The 18,513-nt window shown below is 44.0% G+C and overlaps 1 protein-coding gene across 3 annotated transcripts in view; it reads right to left on the bottom strand.

Moving 5' to 3' along the window:
- Positions 1–6,629: 6,629 nt before the first annotated feature.
- The window catches only part of KYAT1 (kynurenine aminotransferase 1), a 58,461-nt gene continuing 46,577 nt past the window's right edge, over positions 6,630–18,513 (bottom strand). For all 3 annotated transcript variants that reach the window (XM_068248509.1, XM_068248508.1, XM_068248507.1), the window contains 3 exons: positions 17,732–17,808; positions 14,480–14,566; positions 6,630–12,129 (listed from right to left, as the gene is read on the bottom strand). In XM_068248509.1, coding sequence (XP_068104610.1) covers positions 12,049–12,129; positions 14,480–14,566; positions 17,732–17,808 — 245 coding nt within the window. In that variant the 3' untranslated portion in view covers positions 6,630–12,048. The remainder of the gene's footprint in view (positions 12,130–14,479; positions 14,567–17,731; positions 17,809–18,513) is intronic.

The following is an 18,513-nucleotide window of genomic DNA, read 5'->3' as shown; positions in this document are numbered from 1 at the left end:
ATAAACCGTATCCAAGACTTGGACTTTATCCCAATCAGTAGCTCATACCCCCTTTCCCATGAGAAATCTATGCCTTTTCACAAACGGATCATCGGGGTGGGGTGGGAAAGCAGCAGCTACTTTCACTGGCAGTAAAAATATCACCATGTGATAAAATGTCAGAATGTAAATCAGGGAGAGGAAACATTTTGCACTGGGCAAACACTGACTAAATCATTTATACAAAATTTTTGTAAAAATGAAGCACTTTTTTATTTATTTTCACTTGAGTTCCTCTTTAAGCCCCGTTAAGGCTGCTCTTCCCTCGCCATCTCCCTGGGCTGGAGGGTGACTTTCCCTGGGCAATTGTCCCTGAAAGCCTGGCTGAGTTGCGCTCCGTCGCTTATGTGCGGCCCGGCGTACTCCCCTGCCACGATCCTGTCCCTGGGAGCGATTCTGCACAGATCTCTCCCATAGACTGGAGCATGGCGCGGGAGTGTGCCTGGCCACGCATGTGTGACTCGGCCAGGCTTTCGGGGACAATTGCAGGTGACAGGAGGGGCAAGCAGCCTTAACAGGTCATAAGGAAGCCCCAGATACGTATGGAACTTGAGACACTTCTCGCCCCAGGTAGCCCTCCAGTATAGGAAGCTAGCAATACCCCCAACAGTTCCAGGTAGCCCTCTAGTATATAGAGCTACAGATAACCCCCACTGTTAGGTAGCCCCAGTATAGATAGCCACAGTATAAGTAGCTAAATGTTCCCTCAATATGTATAGCCAGAGGTAAAGGGGACAATTGCCCCATGGTCCAAGAGCCTATAGGGGTCCTCCAAGATTCCCCCCCCCCAACTTAACTATTGCTCCCTGTGGCCCTTGCAGAGTCTTCAGCGCTGTAGTGTCTCACCTGTCCGGGCTCCGCGCACTCCGGTTTTCATCCACCGCTGGCTAAATCTTCTCTGTGATCTGCAGCATTATATTACGTAATGGCATGCGCCAGGTCGTGGAGGAGACGTGCCCCTGTTAGGATGAAGACAGGAGTGCATGGAGCCACAGACTGACAGAGGAGTGTGCCCCCAAACAGGTGAGATGCTACTCTGCCAAAGACTCTGCAGGAGCCCCATGAACCACAGTTTAGTTGGGGGTAGGGGAAGGGACAGCAGCCGGCTCAGGGGGGAAATTTGGCTTCAAAAAAAGGCCCCTCATGTCTCTTTCCAGTTTAGGAGTGTCAGATTTAGTTTGCCTGGGGCCCCATTGTTACTAGAACCAACCCTGTAGAGGGGCCACCAGTATAGAAAGCCAGATCATGCACCTCACTCTCCCCACCAGAGAAGCCCCCCTCAAGTATAGGTAGCCAGAGTAGCTACCCCAAAGTATAGGTAGCCAGTTTAGCCCTCCATGTGCAGAGTAGCAAGCAGAGCTCCGTCGGCAATCTACCTTCCCCATGCGCCCAAGCCTTTATGATTACAGCACCTTCTCTCGTCACGTAACCCACAAGACTAGAGAGGCACTGAAGTCATGAATATGAGGGTGCTACAAGGAAAGAAGCTCATAAGTGGTACCCTAGAGGTAAGTCACTTCTCTCTAGTGCTCCACTGGCTACTATGCAGATCAGGGGGACCCCTGAATTGCATAGTAGCCAAAAGGAGCCCCCCGGTCGCAGGCCGAGACCACTGGGCCTTCCGTGGTTACAGGCCCCATAGCAGCTGCTATGGCTCCCTATGCCACTGTACAAAGCTTTTTACAACCACCCCCCTCCCAACAAAATAATTTTAAAAAAACACCATAGTACAGTAAAATCCACTTATATTAAACTTCCAAGGGACCTGGTTAAGTAGTTTACTGCATCAGAAGTTTACTATATCAAATTCATCATATATTGGCTTCAATTTACCAACCATACACATACAGAAAATCATACACTGTTCTATCAGGTAGCTGCCACAACAAATATAAAAATATCAAAAATATAGATATTGATAACTTGTGTTCACAAATACTGTATTTTTTGGACTATAAGACTCACTTTGTATCCCCCAAATGTTGGGGAAAAAGTCATTGCATTTTATTGTCCAAATACAGGAAGTTCCTGACTTGTGAACACCTGCCAATATGAACCTCCAACCCACCGCAATTGTGAGGACTCCCTGTACTGTGGCCATGCAGAGGAGGACACAGGGGGACAAATGGAGGACAAAGGGGCATAAAGGAAGACACAAAGGGGACACGAAGGGGCATAGAGGAGGACACAAGGGGGACAGAGGTGGGCAAAAGGTGGACAGAGGAGGACACAGGGAGACACAAGTGGTACAAGGGGGCATGAGGTACAAATGGGGCATAATCCACAAGATGCCCCTTCACCATGGATGCACCAGGTTTAGTATATATATTTTCCCCTCTGGTTTTTGTCCTCTAAACCTAGGTGCATCTTATGGTCAGGAGCGTCTTATAGTCCGAAAAATTACAGTATATAAACTGGGGTAACACTCCCTCTATATTTAGCACCACTCAGTTTTCTTTTATAACCCCACTTCTTTTAACACTGTTAAACACTATATCCTCTTTTAAACATATTTTGTACTTAATGTTATTTATATATTTGTTGTGGTACGTACCTTATAGAACAGTGTATCATTTTATGTATAGGGTAGATTCACCTTCATCCCACATTATTACATGGTTATTGATTTAATCTTGCAAATTAACACAGACAGTTTTACAATATTATGTTGAATATTATTACGGTATATTACATCGGTAGCTTGGGCAATTGTTTTATGCCTCCCAGGTACGGATTTAATTCCCTGAAGAAGCAGGACAGCCCCAGTGAAACACGTTGCACCGTAGAGTAGTGGAATAAAGGTTTTATTGAAATAATACCGACATGTCTTCAATTAGGGAGGCAAGTCCACCACTACCTCACTTTTTATAACTCTTAGCAAATATTGCTTTTATCCTGGTTGGTGCCACTGTTCAAACATTATTAAAACAATTTGGTCCACGACTGTTTTAGATTTTGGCCCAGCCGTCAGGTGATTGAATGTGACACCCCTGCTATAGAGAGCTCTAACAGTCAGAAAGGTAATGAAATATTGCACCTCAGCTGACACAGAACAGTCCCTCAGAGGATCTCGCTATCTAATTCCCTCCAGTGTCACTGCCTTATTCCCCTACCATAGATTAGGGCCAGTTTTGTGGGAGAGCTAATTTTCTGGGATGTAGGAGGAGAGAGGACAAACAAACTTCATGCAAATATAGTTCTGGCCCAGGTTTTGATTTATTTCCAGCTAACTGGGAGTGAGCAGGCAGTTGTAAGTCACTGAGGGGTAGAGAAATTATGAATATTTCAGCAGATAGTTTCCCCATTTTACTTTTTCAAAACTATAAAGCTTTTTTTTTTTCTTTAAAGTATAATTTAAAATAATGTTCTGTTTGACCTTCATCTCATTCAGATAGGCCTTAAAGACCTACCGGTATCTGTTCACCATTGCTTACCTACCATCTTCATCCCCCTTCCTTGGACTTGCACCTCCCTCCCCTCATATGTCCCTCTTCCCCACCCCTTAGATTGTAGGCCTATTTGGCAAGGTCCTCATCCCCGTGTGCTTTTCACCACTATATGGACCTGTGCTATAGTTTTTAAAAAAAAATCAGAATAATGTATTTCACCAAGTACAAAGGGGAGGGCTGTACCCGGGATTCATTTTAGCCCATACAAGTTCTGGATTCTCTGGAGGGGGGTGGGGGGGTTGGATGGTGAGAATAAGGAGGAAAAATGTCCAAAAGCCAAGAGCCGTGGCTGCCATGCTGCGGCGGCACCAGTAACACTTGGCAATCATCTGTTATCCCTAAGGAAACATCGAGGGGGGGTGGGGCAGAAGGAAGTGGAGGTTCAGCAGTGATGGCCCAATTCTTCATGAAAGAAACCTGTGGTGATGAACTGCTGAGAATTCCGATTGCTGGCATCTGGCAGAGCTGGCCAAGGTGTTCCAGTTCAAAAGGTGCCCTAGTGTTCATTGCTGTGGTGGGCCCCGACTCCTGGGCAGCATTCAGCAGGGCTGGTGAAGATAATCTGGCTGTCACAGAAGTGTTCGGCTGCGTGGCCCTTACTTCCGGATTAGCAGCTAGCATCATGGAGGGGCTGAACCAAAGGTTTCCCTGCTGCAGTGGAGCAGCAGAAGCCGATGGACAGATGAAGCCGGCATCCAGTGAGGCTAAAGGTGTCCCAATTGGCGAGGTGTCATCCCTACGTTGTTAAATCACTATTTTGTTTAGCATTGCTGAACGCTATAGTGTCCAAGTGTAACATGGTTTGGTCCTATAATGTCTTCTCTATATATTGTGCATATAATGCATAAAAGTTAGCACATATACTGTACATAGCTGATGACCCGGCATTGCCCAGGTATGTATTTGGCTGGTGTTGGCTCCATCCATTTTTTCTAACCCTAACACACAATGACCAAGTTTGTGAGCATTGCGGTCTTTGGCATCAATAATTTGCATTGAAATGAAACAAATCTGATTGGCTGTTTTTGGCTCCACACCCTTTTTTGAATTTTTACCCCTGTCACCCAATGACCAACTAACAGGTTTGAGGCTTGTGTCATTAACGGTGCAAGAATGGCAGCAATTAAATATTAAAATACTGACATACTTAATTTGATTTGATCCGAGCATTCTGATCCAATTTTCCAATTGATCAGACACTTCGATCAGAATCTTCGAGTTACCACACATATTTTCAAGATTAGGATAAAAGATCTTAAGCTCCCAAAATATTGTAGCAGTAGTTGGGAGTGAAAGCTTACGCCCTAAAAGGTAAAAACACAGAGACCATGGGAGCCCAAATGGTGCAAAGAGGGGATGGCTGAATAATACTCACAAAGGTGGGTTGCAGAAGGGCAACCAACCACAATAGGCAGGTGGAGATGCATAACCCCGACTCCACTCGGGTTTTCAGGTAGCCTGGAGGCAGTCACACTCTTGTAAAAACAACACACACTCTGATAGTGTGGCTTACTTCAATGAAGACCAATTCATATGTGAGATTCATTTTTATTATAAAGCACAGGCAACGCGTTTCGTGGGAAAATAAAATATGAAATATTTTTGGACACAATCTATTTTTAATTGGTAGCAGGAAAAAAGGGCGCCAGCCGAGGGTGGACGAAAAGGGCGCCGCCATAGACTTTAATGCAATTATCGTTAATACGGCAAAAAAAGCAGAAAATAGGGCGCCGCGATAAATATCATTAACAACATTAGAACAATAAAGTTTTTGAAGTATGTTATCGTTTTAGAAGTTTTCAACATTATAGTTTTTTATCCTATTTCGTTAGTATGTACAGATTTTATCATATCAAAGATATTATCATTTCTTTGTGGAAAAGGGTGTTTCTGCCGAGGTAGTGGTTAGGGTGAGGCACCACCAGGAGAAGTGGTTAGGGTTAAGCACCACCCAGGGCAGCAATTAGCTTTAGGCAACACCGGGAGGGGGAGTGATTAGAAATACACACCATTGGGGGTGGTTAGGGTTAGGCACCACCGGGGGGAGGGGGGGGGGTAGTTTTAGGCACCACCAGGGATAGGTTCTGTGTGAGAGTAGGGTTGGGTTAAGCTGTATTGTTGAATTACGAAATGATTTTTAACTTCCATTTCCCATCTGTTTTATCAACGGTATTTATCGTTAACTAAGTTTGACAACAATGTTTATCATTATCAAATTTCATTATACACCGGCGCCATTGCGTTATCCACCCAGGCCCTTTTTTCACGACGTCCTTTTTTCATGCACGCTTTTAAATTTGTGTGTGTGTGGAGTGTTGAATGCAGGGCAATGCTGCAGTGGTGTGCATCTTTTCATCAAACTGCATATCACCCAGTCCCATGCACGCCTCCAGGACTTCTCAAGAGCTGCTCCAACACTATGGAACTCCCTACCTCCACCCATTAGGGCAGCCCCCTCCTTCAACATCTTCAAGAAAGCCCTCAAAAATCACCTTTTCACTCTGGCCTACTACCCCTCACAAGTGCTCTAAACCTACAGCTGAACTCTGGTCCCCTACCGTTCGTGTCCTTACCTCTCCCTCTAGATTGTAAACCATTGGGCAGGGTCTTCCTCCTTCTGTGCCCTACCTGATCATGCACCTCCATTACTGTGAACCCATGCTATGCATCTGAGTGAACCTAACTTGCCTAATCTACATGCTCAATCCAATGACTAAGCATTACCTGGTACTCATACTGTGCCGTGGGATCTGGTTTTCTATTATTCCTGTATTGTCATAGTGCTGTATGTCACCCCTAAATATTGTTTTGTTTAACCTAAATTAATGTTCAGCGCTGCGTAATATGTTGGCGCTTTATAAATACAATAAATAAATATATTGTGTTCCAAATTGTGCTGGTAAATCATTGCTTGCTATTATAAGGTGATTTTCTGCTAATTATTATTTTCTTATATTAAATTTGCCTATTTTATAAAATAAATTAGGAATTACTATTTACACTCTGTGTATTTTAACTGAATTGTATTGATTATCATTATAAGATGGGTTTGCAATGCACCCCCCCCCCCCCCCCCCCCACCTCCTTCATATGAAAGAGACACTGAAGCACAAAAAAAAAAAAAAAAAAAAAAACACAAGATATAATGAAATAGTTGTATTGTACGGATAATTACTAGAACATTAGTAACAAAGAAAATAGTCTCATTTTTATTTTCAGTTAGATCGTTTTTTTTTTGTTTTTTTTATAACATTGCATCATTCTCTAATATTTTCGGTTTACACACTACTCAACATTCTAAATGTTTTCACAGAGTACGCCAGTGAACTTTTCTCTGCAGGAAAAAAAACAATACAGTGCCAAACACTTGAGATAATAAGCTTCAGAAGAAAGAGCTCTCTGCGACTGGAGCTCAATGGCTCTTTTGCATAGATAACTGGAGTATCTTAACTCTTCCTGTACTGGAAACAATATTAGACTTGTGTCTCTGCTCCTAATGTTTTATTTCTTAGCTGTACTACACATTCAAATCATTATATCATAATGTTTTTTTTTTCGCTTCAGTGTCTCTTTAAAATTCATGCAATTTATACCCTCAAAAAGATCACTCTCTCCCTAGCTAATAGGCCTGACAAATTGCTGAATATCTGGAGGGCCTGGTCCACCTGGCTCACGCTCCACACAGTACACGAAGGGCCTTTTTCCACTAGCCTGCGATTTGCGATTTGCTTCTGATCGCAAATCGCAAGGTACATTAAACTAATGGAAACTGCAGCAGCAATTTCCATTAGTGCGATCCGATTGCGATGCGATTTTGGTCAAAGCGCAATCGTTGTCCTGCCGCGTTTTGTATGCGATTGAGCTGGACTATAATGAGTATAGTGGCTCAATCGCAATCGCATAATGGAAATTGAAACGCGATCGGAATCGCGATTGCAATCGCGATCGCATTTCATAGTGGAAAAGAGCCCTAAGGGAGGAACACACAAGGCAGAAACGCATACGTTTTCCCCATAGTACATAGTGGAAAACACATATGCGATTCTGCCTTGTGTGTTCCTACCCTGACTCACACTTCTGTCTATCCATTATCTCACTCTCCTCATAGTGGTATATAACTCTCCATATAACAGGTTCTCTTTAACTGTCCCTTGTCTGGGTAAAATAGAACATCTTTGGAGTTTTGCGGCTGGGGCACCAAAATAGCCAGAAATGGCTCATCTTTTTGTTTGGAGACACGATTACCTGGATAAAAAGGAGACCCTTCACAAAATAATACATAAACCCAGTGGTGTGGCTAAGGAGCTATGGGCCCCGATGCAAGTTTTGCATTGGGGCCCCCCCAAGCATGTTATACATAACAACTGATACGGTTCATCAAAACCAATAGAGGACAACCACAGTGTCAGAAGTGCAAGAAGGACAGCTTGTTAATGATCACTACTATTCAAAGCATCTATAGAAGTGATTATTATCAGCACAGGACCAATGAAGAGCTAATACTGTGGTTGAGGGAAGGCCCCACGGGGCCCCTCTAGCCTAAGGGCCCTGATGCGGTCGCTACCTTTGCACCCCCTATTGCTACACCATATCTTTAATCAAAACACTGGAAGTTGTGGAGACAGGAAATGAGGGATAGCGATAAAGATGTGATGGATTCTAATGGTGGCCACTAATGATCCAATCTTTTTCATCCAATCTTATGCTGGATACACACGGTGCGTTCCCGCACTCGATGCGCCACTCGATTCCTGTCGATTCGCGTCGCGCTCGGAAATAATCGAGCGGCCGGAAATCGAGCTGCGCATCGAGTGCGGGAACGCACAGTGTGTATCCAGCACAACCAAATCTATGTAGTAGAAGGGTAAATTGAGTGAATATACTAAAATAGATACTTCAGGCAGTTACCTTATATTACATAGAAATGGTAAGATTGGATGAAAAAGATTGGATCATTAGTGGCCACCTTAACTCTTTCCCCTTGTACAACAAGTATTTGGTGGTGTTTTTCCATCTGGACCAATTCAGCTACTTTCAGAGTTCGAGAAAAGTAAATACGATTTCCCACCGGCATCAGAGAGCAATAATAACCCTAATATTAGTTCCAAAATGTTTTTACACTATTTAAAACTAAAATATCTTCTGGAGTCAGTCAAAAAGGATAACTGCGCAATCAAAACATTTCAGTTTTTCAAATTAGCAGGACAACAGCTTTACAGCAGTCAGGCCTGGGACCCTCTGAGGGCCCATTCACACTTGTGCATTTTCAGAGCGATTTCAGCTTTGCTGAAAATCGCTAGCGATTTGAAAAACCTGTGCACAATGAAAGTGTATGTAAGTGTTCTCATCTAAGCATTTAGCGATTTGCTGAAACGCAAACGTGTTGCATGCAGCGTTTTTTGAGCGATTCTGGAGCGATTAGCGTTTCAATAAAAGTATTTGAATTGAACTGCAAAACGCTAATCGCTGGAAAAACGCTCTCTATATAGTGAAAAATCGCTAGGAAAAAACGCCAGAAAAACGCTCAGCGTTTTGCGTTTAGCGATTTCTAGTGTGAATGGGCCCTAAAGGTTTTTTTTTGAGCGTGTAGGGATCGCTTCCCATCAATAGCGATTTCCTCAAACTCTCTGCCAATGTGAATGGATGGGACAGATTCCACTAGAGCGATTGCGAAAATCGCAGTCGCAGGGCGTGCAGTATTTTGGGAGCGTTTCCATCCCTATGAATTGTGTAGGAGGGCAATCACTCCCAAAATCGCTTGCAAAGCACTACCACAAATCCCTAGCGATTGCGATAGTGCTTTGTGCTTTCTAGTGGGTCACACGCCTAAAACCAGGTGGTGTTTTTCAAGAATCCTAAAAACCCTAATCCAGTGTGTGGCCCTTGCAAGAAGTGGCAGCTTTAACAGCAAAAGCTGCCTCCTCCAGACACTAGAGGCCCCAAGTGAGAGATCTTCTAAAGTAGCCGTGCATTGTTGATCTTTCTGCAGTATATTTCTAGTGGCCAAAATAGAACAAGTCTGCTGGTTGTAAAAAAAAAATCTCCCAGCATTTTTTAGGGTGCAAACAGACATCCAATTTTGACTGGCCATAGATTGGGCCATTTTGCCACTTCCATGCAGTAGAACGGCTAACACATTTGAAATATTGTGAACAGATTGTATAAATAAGCTTTAATACTACATGAAGGTGGTAAAATTGGCCAATCAAAAGTGGATGTATGGACCCTTAAAGGGCTAATAAAGCAATTAAAAATCCAACACACCAGTTTAACTTACCTGGGGCTTATTGCAGCCCCCTGGAGTCATCCTGTGCCAGCGCCATCCTTCTGTGAGCCTCCAGCGAGCAGCAGTGACCCCTCAAAGCTGGCCAGTTGGAGGCTACTGCACATGCCAGGGCCTGGAGCCGCGCGCACCCTGATCGCGCTGCCGCTCGTGTTCTGCGCATGTGCAGTTGCAATTTTTCTGTACTGCACATGTGCAGAATGCGTCCATGCACGAGGACGCAGTGATAAGCGCGTGGCTGACCAGCTTTGCGGGGGCTGCAAGAAGCCCCAGGTAAGTTAAACTGATCCCCCCCCTTTAGATTTCCTTTACGCCTTGTACATGGGCTAGATCAGAGATGGCGAACCTTGGCACTCCAGCTGTGTTGGAACTACAAGTCCCATGAGGCATTGCAATACTCTGACAGCTCTAAGCATAACTCGGGGAGGCATGATGGGATTTGCAGTTTTGTCAAAGCTGGAGTGCCAAGGTTACCCATCACTGTACTAGATGAACGTTGGCCAACCGCCTCTTCTAGCGGGACTAGAATCGGCCCCTGATGCCTCAGCCAGCAAACAGCCTAGAGGAACGACTCGGGCTGAGCGCTGGTCGAGTGCACACAGTGTCGGCCTTGCATTGCCGCCCGACGGATCTGGTCCCGCTTCCTGCTGGGCAACTTGCATGTTAGGGACACAGATGTGTGGCCACGTAGCGTCCAGGACGAAATGAGACAATCAGAACAAATGTGGGGTTTGCACCGACGAGAAAAGCTGGTACCAATGTTTAAAAAGCTCTGTCCATTCATTTAAATGTACAGCACTTGAACGACAAAAAGCCAAGTGCCAAGGTTAAAGGAGAACTGAAGAGAGAGGTATATGGAGGCTGTCATGTTTATTTCCTTTTAGACAATACCAGGCAGCCCTGCTTGTCCTCTGCCTCTAATACTATTAGCCATAGCCCCTGAACAAGCATGCAGCAGATCAGGTGTTTCAGTGGTTCAGACTTAGAAGTCTGATCTGACAAGACTAGCTGCATGCTTGTTTCTGGTTTTAATCAGATACTACTGCAGAGAAATAGACCAGCAGGGCTGCCAGGCAACTGGTATTGATTAAAAGGAAATAACCATGACAGCCTCCATATACCTCTCTCTTCAGTTCCCCTTTAACATCGGCCCTATCATGTGTATGAGTTTTTAGTTACTAGAGGTGTTAAGGATATGTCAGAATAAAAAGAACCAGCTTTGAAACTCTCTAAAATCCAGCAGCAAGATTTTCAAAAATATACAAATAGCATTCCAGGCAGATGGGAGTCAGTGCTCGTCCTCTCATAGCTGTAAATGGGTCATACATGGGACAATTTCAAATGGTTGTTCAGACAATTGGAAACAATCGCTTTGAAATCAAATCCTACCCAAAAGTGTAACTGGATTTCAACTGGATTTGCAAATCAATCGGATTGAAACATTGACTAAATCTGCTAACCTTTTGTACTGCTCTGCGCAATACAAATGAACGGATCTGGAACAGATTCGATCAAAATTTTCCAACCTGTTTGTTCAATCTAAAGTGCAGTAGTAGATTTTGGGTAAATTCAAACGATATGATAAACTCAAACCATGTATGGCCAACTTAAAGGGAACATTAACAGAGCGGGATATGGATGTTTCCTTTTAAACAATATCAGTTGCTTGGCAATCCTGATGATCACTTTTGCTGCAGTAGTGGCTGAATCACAAACCCGAAACAAGCATGCAGCTAATCCAGTCTGACTTCAGTCAGAGCACCTGATCTGCATGCTTGTTGAGGGGTTGTGGCTAAAAGTATTAGAGACACAGGATCAGCAGGAGAGTCGGGCAACTGGTATTATTTTTAAAGGAAAAATCCATATCCTTCTCAGTTTAGGTTCCCTATAAAGCTTAGTACACGCATTCAATTTTAATTGGCCAATCATACCACTAACATGTAGTATGAAAGCTTACCAACAATATTTTCATAGTATTCAGAATCTGTTGGCCCTTATACTACATGGAGGTGGTACAATTGGCCAATGATTGGACAATCAAAATTGGATGCGTGTATGCAGCCTAAAGCCTGGTACACACTTTCAGTTATGATTGGCCAATCACTGACCGATTTTATCACTTTCATGTAGTATGAGGGTTTACCTGCACAATCTGCTCATACTATTCAATATCTGTCGGCTCTCATACTACATGGAGGTGGTAAAAATGGTCAGTGATTGGCCAATCATAATTGAAAGTGTGTACCAGGCTTACGTTTTACAATGAGCCACTGTTCATTATTCCTTCTTCATCTGTGCAGAAGACTCGTTGCTCCACTTCTTTAGAATCTTCTCTGCAGCCTCCAGTGTTGCATCCTCCTAAATACAAAAGACACGAGTCACTTTCTAGTTCTGGGTGGCTTTCATATGGCACTTACATAGAGAAATGGATAACAGACACATCACAGCCTCACACAGGCAGCAGCTGAAGCAACACACCCTCCTTGCCCAGTGGCCGTGTGCATCTGGAGGCTCCATAGGTGTGGGCGGAGCAACTGGTGTTTCCCTAAGTGAGCTGGTGATATTAAGGTGGCCATATGTTGTTGATCTGCTATCAGACTACTGCCTGGCCACATATGGCACTGCGATTTCCAATACATAGATATTGAGCCTGGGAGTAGCACCCCGTAGATCATACATGTCAAACTCCGGCCCGCAGACCAAATCTGTCCCTTAGAGCCATTCAATTTGGCCCTCAAGGGGTTTCCCTACTTTGCATTATGTTTGGCCCATTCTAGACCACCAGTGAAGCTATATTGGAGGTGAAGCCCTAGAACACCAGGGAAGCAGTATGGGGGAGGTAGGGGTAAAACACTAAACACCAAGGAACTGTATAGGGGAGGGTGGGAGCCACTAGAAACCAGAGAATTGTATAGGGGAGGGAGGGAGGACCACTAGACACCAGGGAACTGTAGGAGTTGGAGGGGAGCAATTGGACACCAGGGAACTTTATAAGGTGGCCAGTAGATATTTTAGGTTGGCCGGCGAGTAAGTCCCAGTGTTTCATTTAATGTTCTCACATTATATGCTGCAGCTCAACACAATAGCACACTGGCTGGCTGTGAGTCTGTGGCAAACAAACTGCTTACCCTCAGCCACTCCATTCCTCCTCAGTCAGGACAGCAGTGCCACCTCCTCCCTTCTGTTGTGCAAGTCAAATGAAACACTGCTTCTCTCCTGCCTCCCCCCTCCTCACTCACTATCAGAGTCCTCACACAGCACAACAAGCTGCTTTTCCCCAATGATGACCTCTTCACCTTGCTCGCTCTCCTCTCGCTTCTCCTCCTACTCTGACTGCATGCTGTTAGAGTAAACACAGTACAAAAATGCTGTCCCTGTAATCTCCACGCCTAATACAAATGTTTCACCTTGCTTCATGAGAGAGCCGGCCCTGACAGGATGCCATCCAGATTCGCACCGCAGTGTTACTTGAACAAGAGAAAAGTTGTAAGGTGAAGCCTGCACTTCACCCCCTTGACATGAGGGTCCTTTGCTACTGCATGAGCCAGAGGTGCGGGTAGCCAAAGAGGTAGAAGGGAGCCACATCCTCTCAATGCGGTGATAGATTCCTGTAGTAAGAGTCTGTCCGTTCAGTGAGTTTGGTTTGGTTATAAATCCTTTGGTGGGGGAGTAACTGAATGTGAGCACAGCTTTATTGCAGTTTTGGAAATGGATTTTAAAGTGATAGTGAGAGGAAGACCTGTCAGGTTTTATACATACTAGGGGCTTCTTCCAGCCTCCTTGAGGCCGCTTGGTCCCTTGCCATGTCCCTGGGCTTCTCCTGTCCACGCAATACGTCCTGGTACTCTGCACAAGTTGCGCTTCATCATGATTGCGCGTGTGCCCCTGTCGGGAGCGTTCTGCGCCGTAGTTATTGAACAAGAGCAGAACACTCCTGACCACGGGAGACCGACGGTGACGAAGCAGAGTAGCGGGCCATCCTGCGGGGAACAGAAGCAGCCCAGGGACACAGCAAGGAACCAAGAGGCTGGAACAAGCCCCAGGTAAGTTTAAAACCTGACATGTCGTTCATCTCAGGTATCCTTTAAGACTGGGAAGCGCTGTGGATGAACAATTAAATTTGTTTGAAAAAGCGTGAGCGTGATCTTTTGAACAATAGTTTTATTTGTACAGTAAAGTCTCATTTATCCGGCACAGGTGGGAATTGCCTAATGCCAGATATATGTGCTTGCCGGTTGCTTGAGAAGTCAAGCAACCGGTGTTACAAAATAACTAACTTCGCCCCAACAGATTCACTGCACTGCAGGGTGCAGCAAAAACTTCTCACGAAGTTACGAATCCACCGGGTGCCACCCTTTTCAGTTTCTGCAGCTCCCAGCTGTGTCCTTCTTGCATGGCCCCAATGCGTCATGTGACCAGTTGCGGGTCAGGTGACGTGCTGGTGAGCCAAAAGAGGATGCCGCAAGTAGTAAAAAGGACGGTGCTAGGAGGATTTGTAAGTATCTTTTGCTGCAGACCACTGTGCAATCTTAGTTAGGAACGCCCCCATTGGAATGCTGGTTAGTTAAGACTGCCGGATGGCCTGAGATCCGGTTAACCAGAACTCTACTGTATTGCTTTGAATTGTAAAAATGACATAAGGATATTGTTTGTATAGGAGTAGCGCAGTGGAAATTGTTGCCATTCTTAGCATCTCTCTGGCACTCACCTTCACAAAACAAAACCTGATATAGTTGTCAAACAGCTTCTTGTGCGGGTGGCTGTAAAAGGCCGACACAGGGATCGCTGCTAGTTGCTGCAAAGGGGGAAAAAAAGATAGATTTTTAATATAATGATTTGATTATTAAGGGTTATAATGATAAAGAGATGTTAAATATGCACTAATACAGATGCTGCCATTGCTTTTCATTTCATCTGCTTCCTTTTTATATTTCATATTTCCTTTTTACTAAACTAATATTTTTGCTTTATGAAACTTTCCACTTTTCTCTCTAAGTTCTGATAAGGATACCTCTTCTGCTAGTTGAATACGGATTAATTTATGAGTAGCACGGTACCAACCCATAATTCTGGCAATAAGAACACCATTAGGGATGGAGGAAGGTGGAGACGGAGAGTTTTTACTAAACACTTGGATCAATAACCTCCTCATCAGATTTGGATATTGGCTGTTAAAGAGAATCTGTATTGTTAAAATCGCACAAAAGTAAACATACCAGTGCGTTAGCGGACATCTCCTATTACCCTCTGTCACAATTTCGCCGCTCCCCACCGCATTAAAAGTGGTTAAAAACAGTTTTAAAAAGTTTGTTTATAAACAAACAAAATGGCCACCAAAACAGGAAGTAGGTTGATGTACAGTATGTCCACATATAGAAAATACATCCATACACAAGCAGGCTGTATACAGCCTTCCTTTTTAATCTCAAGAGATCATTTGTGTGTTTCTTTCTCCTGCAGTTCTCATGCACTGAAGTTTCAGGCTGCTCCTTTCTTCCTGCAAACAGCTTTGCCCTTGTCTGAATTTCCTCAGTATGTGAAAGCCCAGCCAGCTCAGAGGATGATTTATCCAGCTTGTAAAAGATAAGAGAGAAGCTGCTCTAATCTAAATAATACACAGGCAAGGTGCAGAGAGGGTCCAGGAAGGGTGAGTTCATAGCAGAACCACAACACTGAAGAACTTGGCAGCCTTCCAGACACAGGCCGACAAGTCTGACAGGGGAAAGATACATTGATTTATTACAGAGACAGTGATAGTATAAAGTGCTGCAGTAAGCCAGAACACATCAGAATAGCTTTTGGAACTTGTAGGATGATAAAAAACAGGATGCAATTTTTGTTACGGAGTTTCTTTAAGCATTTAACACATATAAGGGCAGCACGGTGGAGTAGTGGTTAGCCTTGCAGTGCTGGGTCCGCGGTTTGAATCCCAGGGGACTATCTGCATGGAGTTTGTATGTTATGCCCGTGTCTGTGTGGGTTTCCTCTGGGCACTCTGGTTTCCTCCCACATACAAAAAACATACAGAGAGATTGATTGGCTTTCTCCTAAATTGTCCCTGGACTACGATACATACACTACACGATACACACATAGACATATGACTATGGAAGGGATTGGATTGTGAGCCCCTCTCAGGGACAGATAAAGAAGCACTATGGCGAAAAATTGTAAAATTTAAAATATGTGCAAACATAGACAAATAAGAAGTATGTTTTTTTCCAGAGTAAAATGAGCCATAAATTACTTTTCTCCTATGTTGCTGTCACTAAAGCCCAATCGACACGATATGATTCTTTGTACGATTCGATTACGATTCTATTTATGATCTGATTAAATCCGGCATGTCCGATCAGGATTCGATTCGATTCAATTCAATTTGACATTGCAAAACAATGGCAAATTGAACTGCAGGTAGGTAGTAGAAATCTTACAGAAGCGACAGGTTTTGGACTAGTCCATCTCTCCATAGGGGATTCTCAGCAAGGCTTTTATTCTTTATAAAGATATTCCCTAAAAAGGATTTAAACAATGATGCTGCCCAGCTTCCCTGCTCGCTACACAGTTTTTTGGCAGTTGGACAGAACAACTGCCATTCACTAAGTTCTTTTGAAAATAAATAAATCCCTGGGAATCCCCCAATGAAGAGATGGACTAGTCCAAAACCTGTAGCTTCTGTCAGATTTCTACTTCCTACTGTAAGTGACAGCAACATAGGAGAAAAGTAATTTATGGCTCATTTTAATCTGGAAAAAACATACTCCTTATTGGTTTGTTTGCACATATTTAACATTTTACAATTTTTCACCATAGCGCCTCCTTAAAGAGACTGTAACAACATTTTCAGCCTTATTTGTTCTATCCTATAAGTTTCTATACCTGTTCTAATGTGGTGTGTCTAACTGCAGAATTTCCTAGTTGCACAGTGGCTGTATTATCTCTGTTATATAATCTAATCTTCTCTCCTCTGACGGCTTTGTCAGACTCAGGCAGGAATGTGCAGCTCTGTTTGTAATCGGATAGAAGCTATACACACCCTCTCCACGGCCCCTGCAGGCTCTGTGTGAGTCACAGACTGAGCTCCTCTCAGCCTATCACATGCCATGTCTTTTGTTTGTAAACACTGCCTAAAACTGGCAATTACAAGCCAGGATTCCAGCAGGGAGTGGCAGAAACAGCACAGAGGGGACCAGGAGAACATAATGAATAGAATGGTGGAAGCCTCCGGTTCTAGGTTTGTTTGGTTTTTTTTGTTTAGTGCCTCCACGGGTTTCCTTTTAAAGGGCAACTGAAGTGAGAGGGATATGGAGGCTGCAATATTCATTTCCTTTTAAACAATATCAGTTGCCTGGCAGCCCTGCTGATCTATTTGGTCGCAGTAATGTCTGAATCACGGCACAAGCAAGCATGCAGCTAATCTTTTCAGATCTGACAATGTCAACAACACCTGATCTGCTGCATGCTTATTCAGGGGCTATGGCTGAAAGTATTATGCTGGGTACACACGTTGAGATTTCCCGCTCGATTCGCGGGATCGAATGGATCGATTTGAATATTTCAAACATGCTCGATTGGATTTCGATCGTTTTTTTTAATGTTAAGTATGCAAAATCGACGGCAGGAACGATCGAAATCCGATCGAGCATGTTTGAAATAATCGAATCGAACCACGAATCGAGCGGGAAATCTTAACGTGTGTACCCAGCATTAGAGACAGATGATCAGGACAGCCAGGCAACTGGTATAGCTTAAAAGGAAATAAACATGGTAGCTTCCATATCTCTCTTGCTTCAGTTGTCTTTTAAAACACAACTAGTATTTGACTTTTAGGCAGGATGGTGTGTTAACCCTTCATGTGATCCTGCTGCTGTGGACCTAGGCCTATGCTGCCTGCTCACTCCATGCTGCTAGTTTACAGTCAGCATTAAATATATGTGTAATCTCAGTAAAATATTCCTACCTTGTTTTTCATCATCCACTTCACAAAGTGGTTATCGTAAGGAACATTGCTGTCTGCTGGAGGTGGGACGTCAGCCTCTGAATCATACAAAAGAGAAAACCTCATCAGAACAACAACAACTTTGACTCATTACTGCTGTCTATTAGATCGGGCTTTCTCTCTGCCAGTCCACATCAGTGCAATGAAAACTGGAGCAAGAGTGGAGCAGCTGAGCAGAGCAGCCAATCAGAATCCTTGTTTCATGTAATAGGTGATGCCTCATTGGCTCTCCTTGGTTTCTGCTCCACTATTGCTCCAATTTTCCTTGCATGGATCTTAAAGTGCAACTAAACTCAGAACTTCCTCTATGCTCTAAAAGATTAGCCACAGCATGATAACCTTTGATAAAAAAAAAAAAAAATCATTACAATTTATGAAAATCCTAAAATAAAATCCTGACATTTGACTTGGTTTTACATATGCAGGGAGCACTGAAAGAGTTAAGCTGGCCATACACTAGGCCGATTCCCCGCCGATCGACAGCAAATTTGATCACTGGGATCGAAATCTGCTGTCAAATCGATAATGCTAAATTTCGATCTATTTCATCCCGTCGATTGCTCCGTGCGGGAAATTATCGTCGATTGCCCGCAGGTAGGGAGCGCGTCCTTAGAGGGCGCTCTACTGTTTAAACTTCCCCCAGACAGGAAGAAGTGAAGCCTGCCGGACCCGGAGACCAAACCAGAGCGGAGAAGAAGACAGCAGAGGACGGGGGAGTCGCGCCGGCGGAGCAGGCAATGTAT

The sequence above is a fragment of the Hyperolius riggenbachi genome, chromosome 8 (assembly GCF_040937935.1).
Source record: "Hyperolius riggenbachi isolate aHypRig1 chromosome 8, aHypRig1.pri, whole genome shotgun sequence".
In the NCBI taxonomy this organism is placed as follows: Eukaryota; Metazoa; Chordata; class Amphibia; order Anura; family Hyperoliidae; genus Hyperolius; species Hyperolius riggenbachi.
This window is presented reverse-complemented; position numbering and strand designations above follow the sequence as displayed.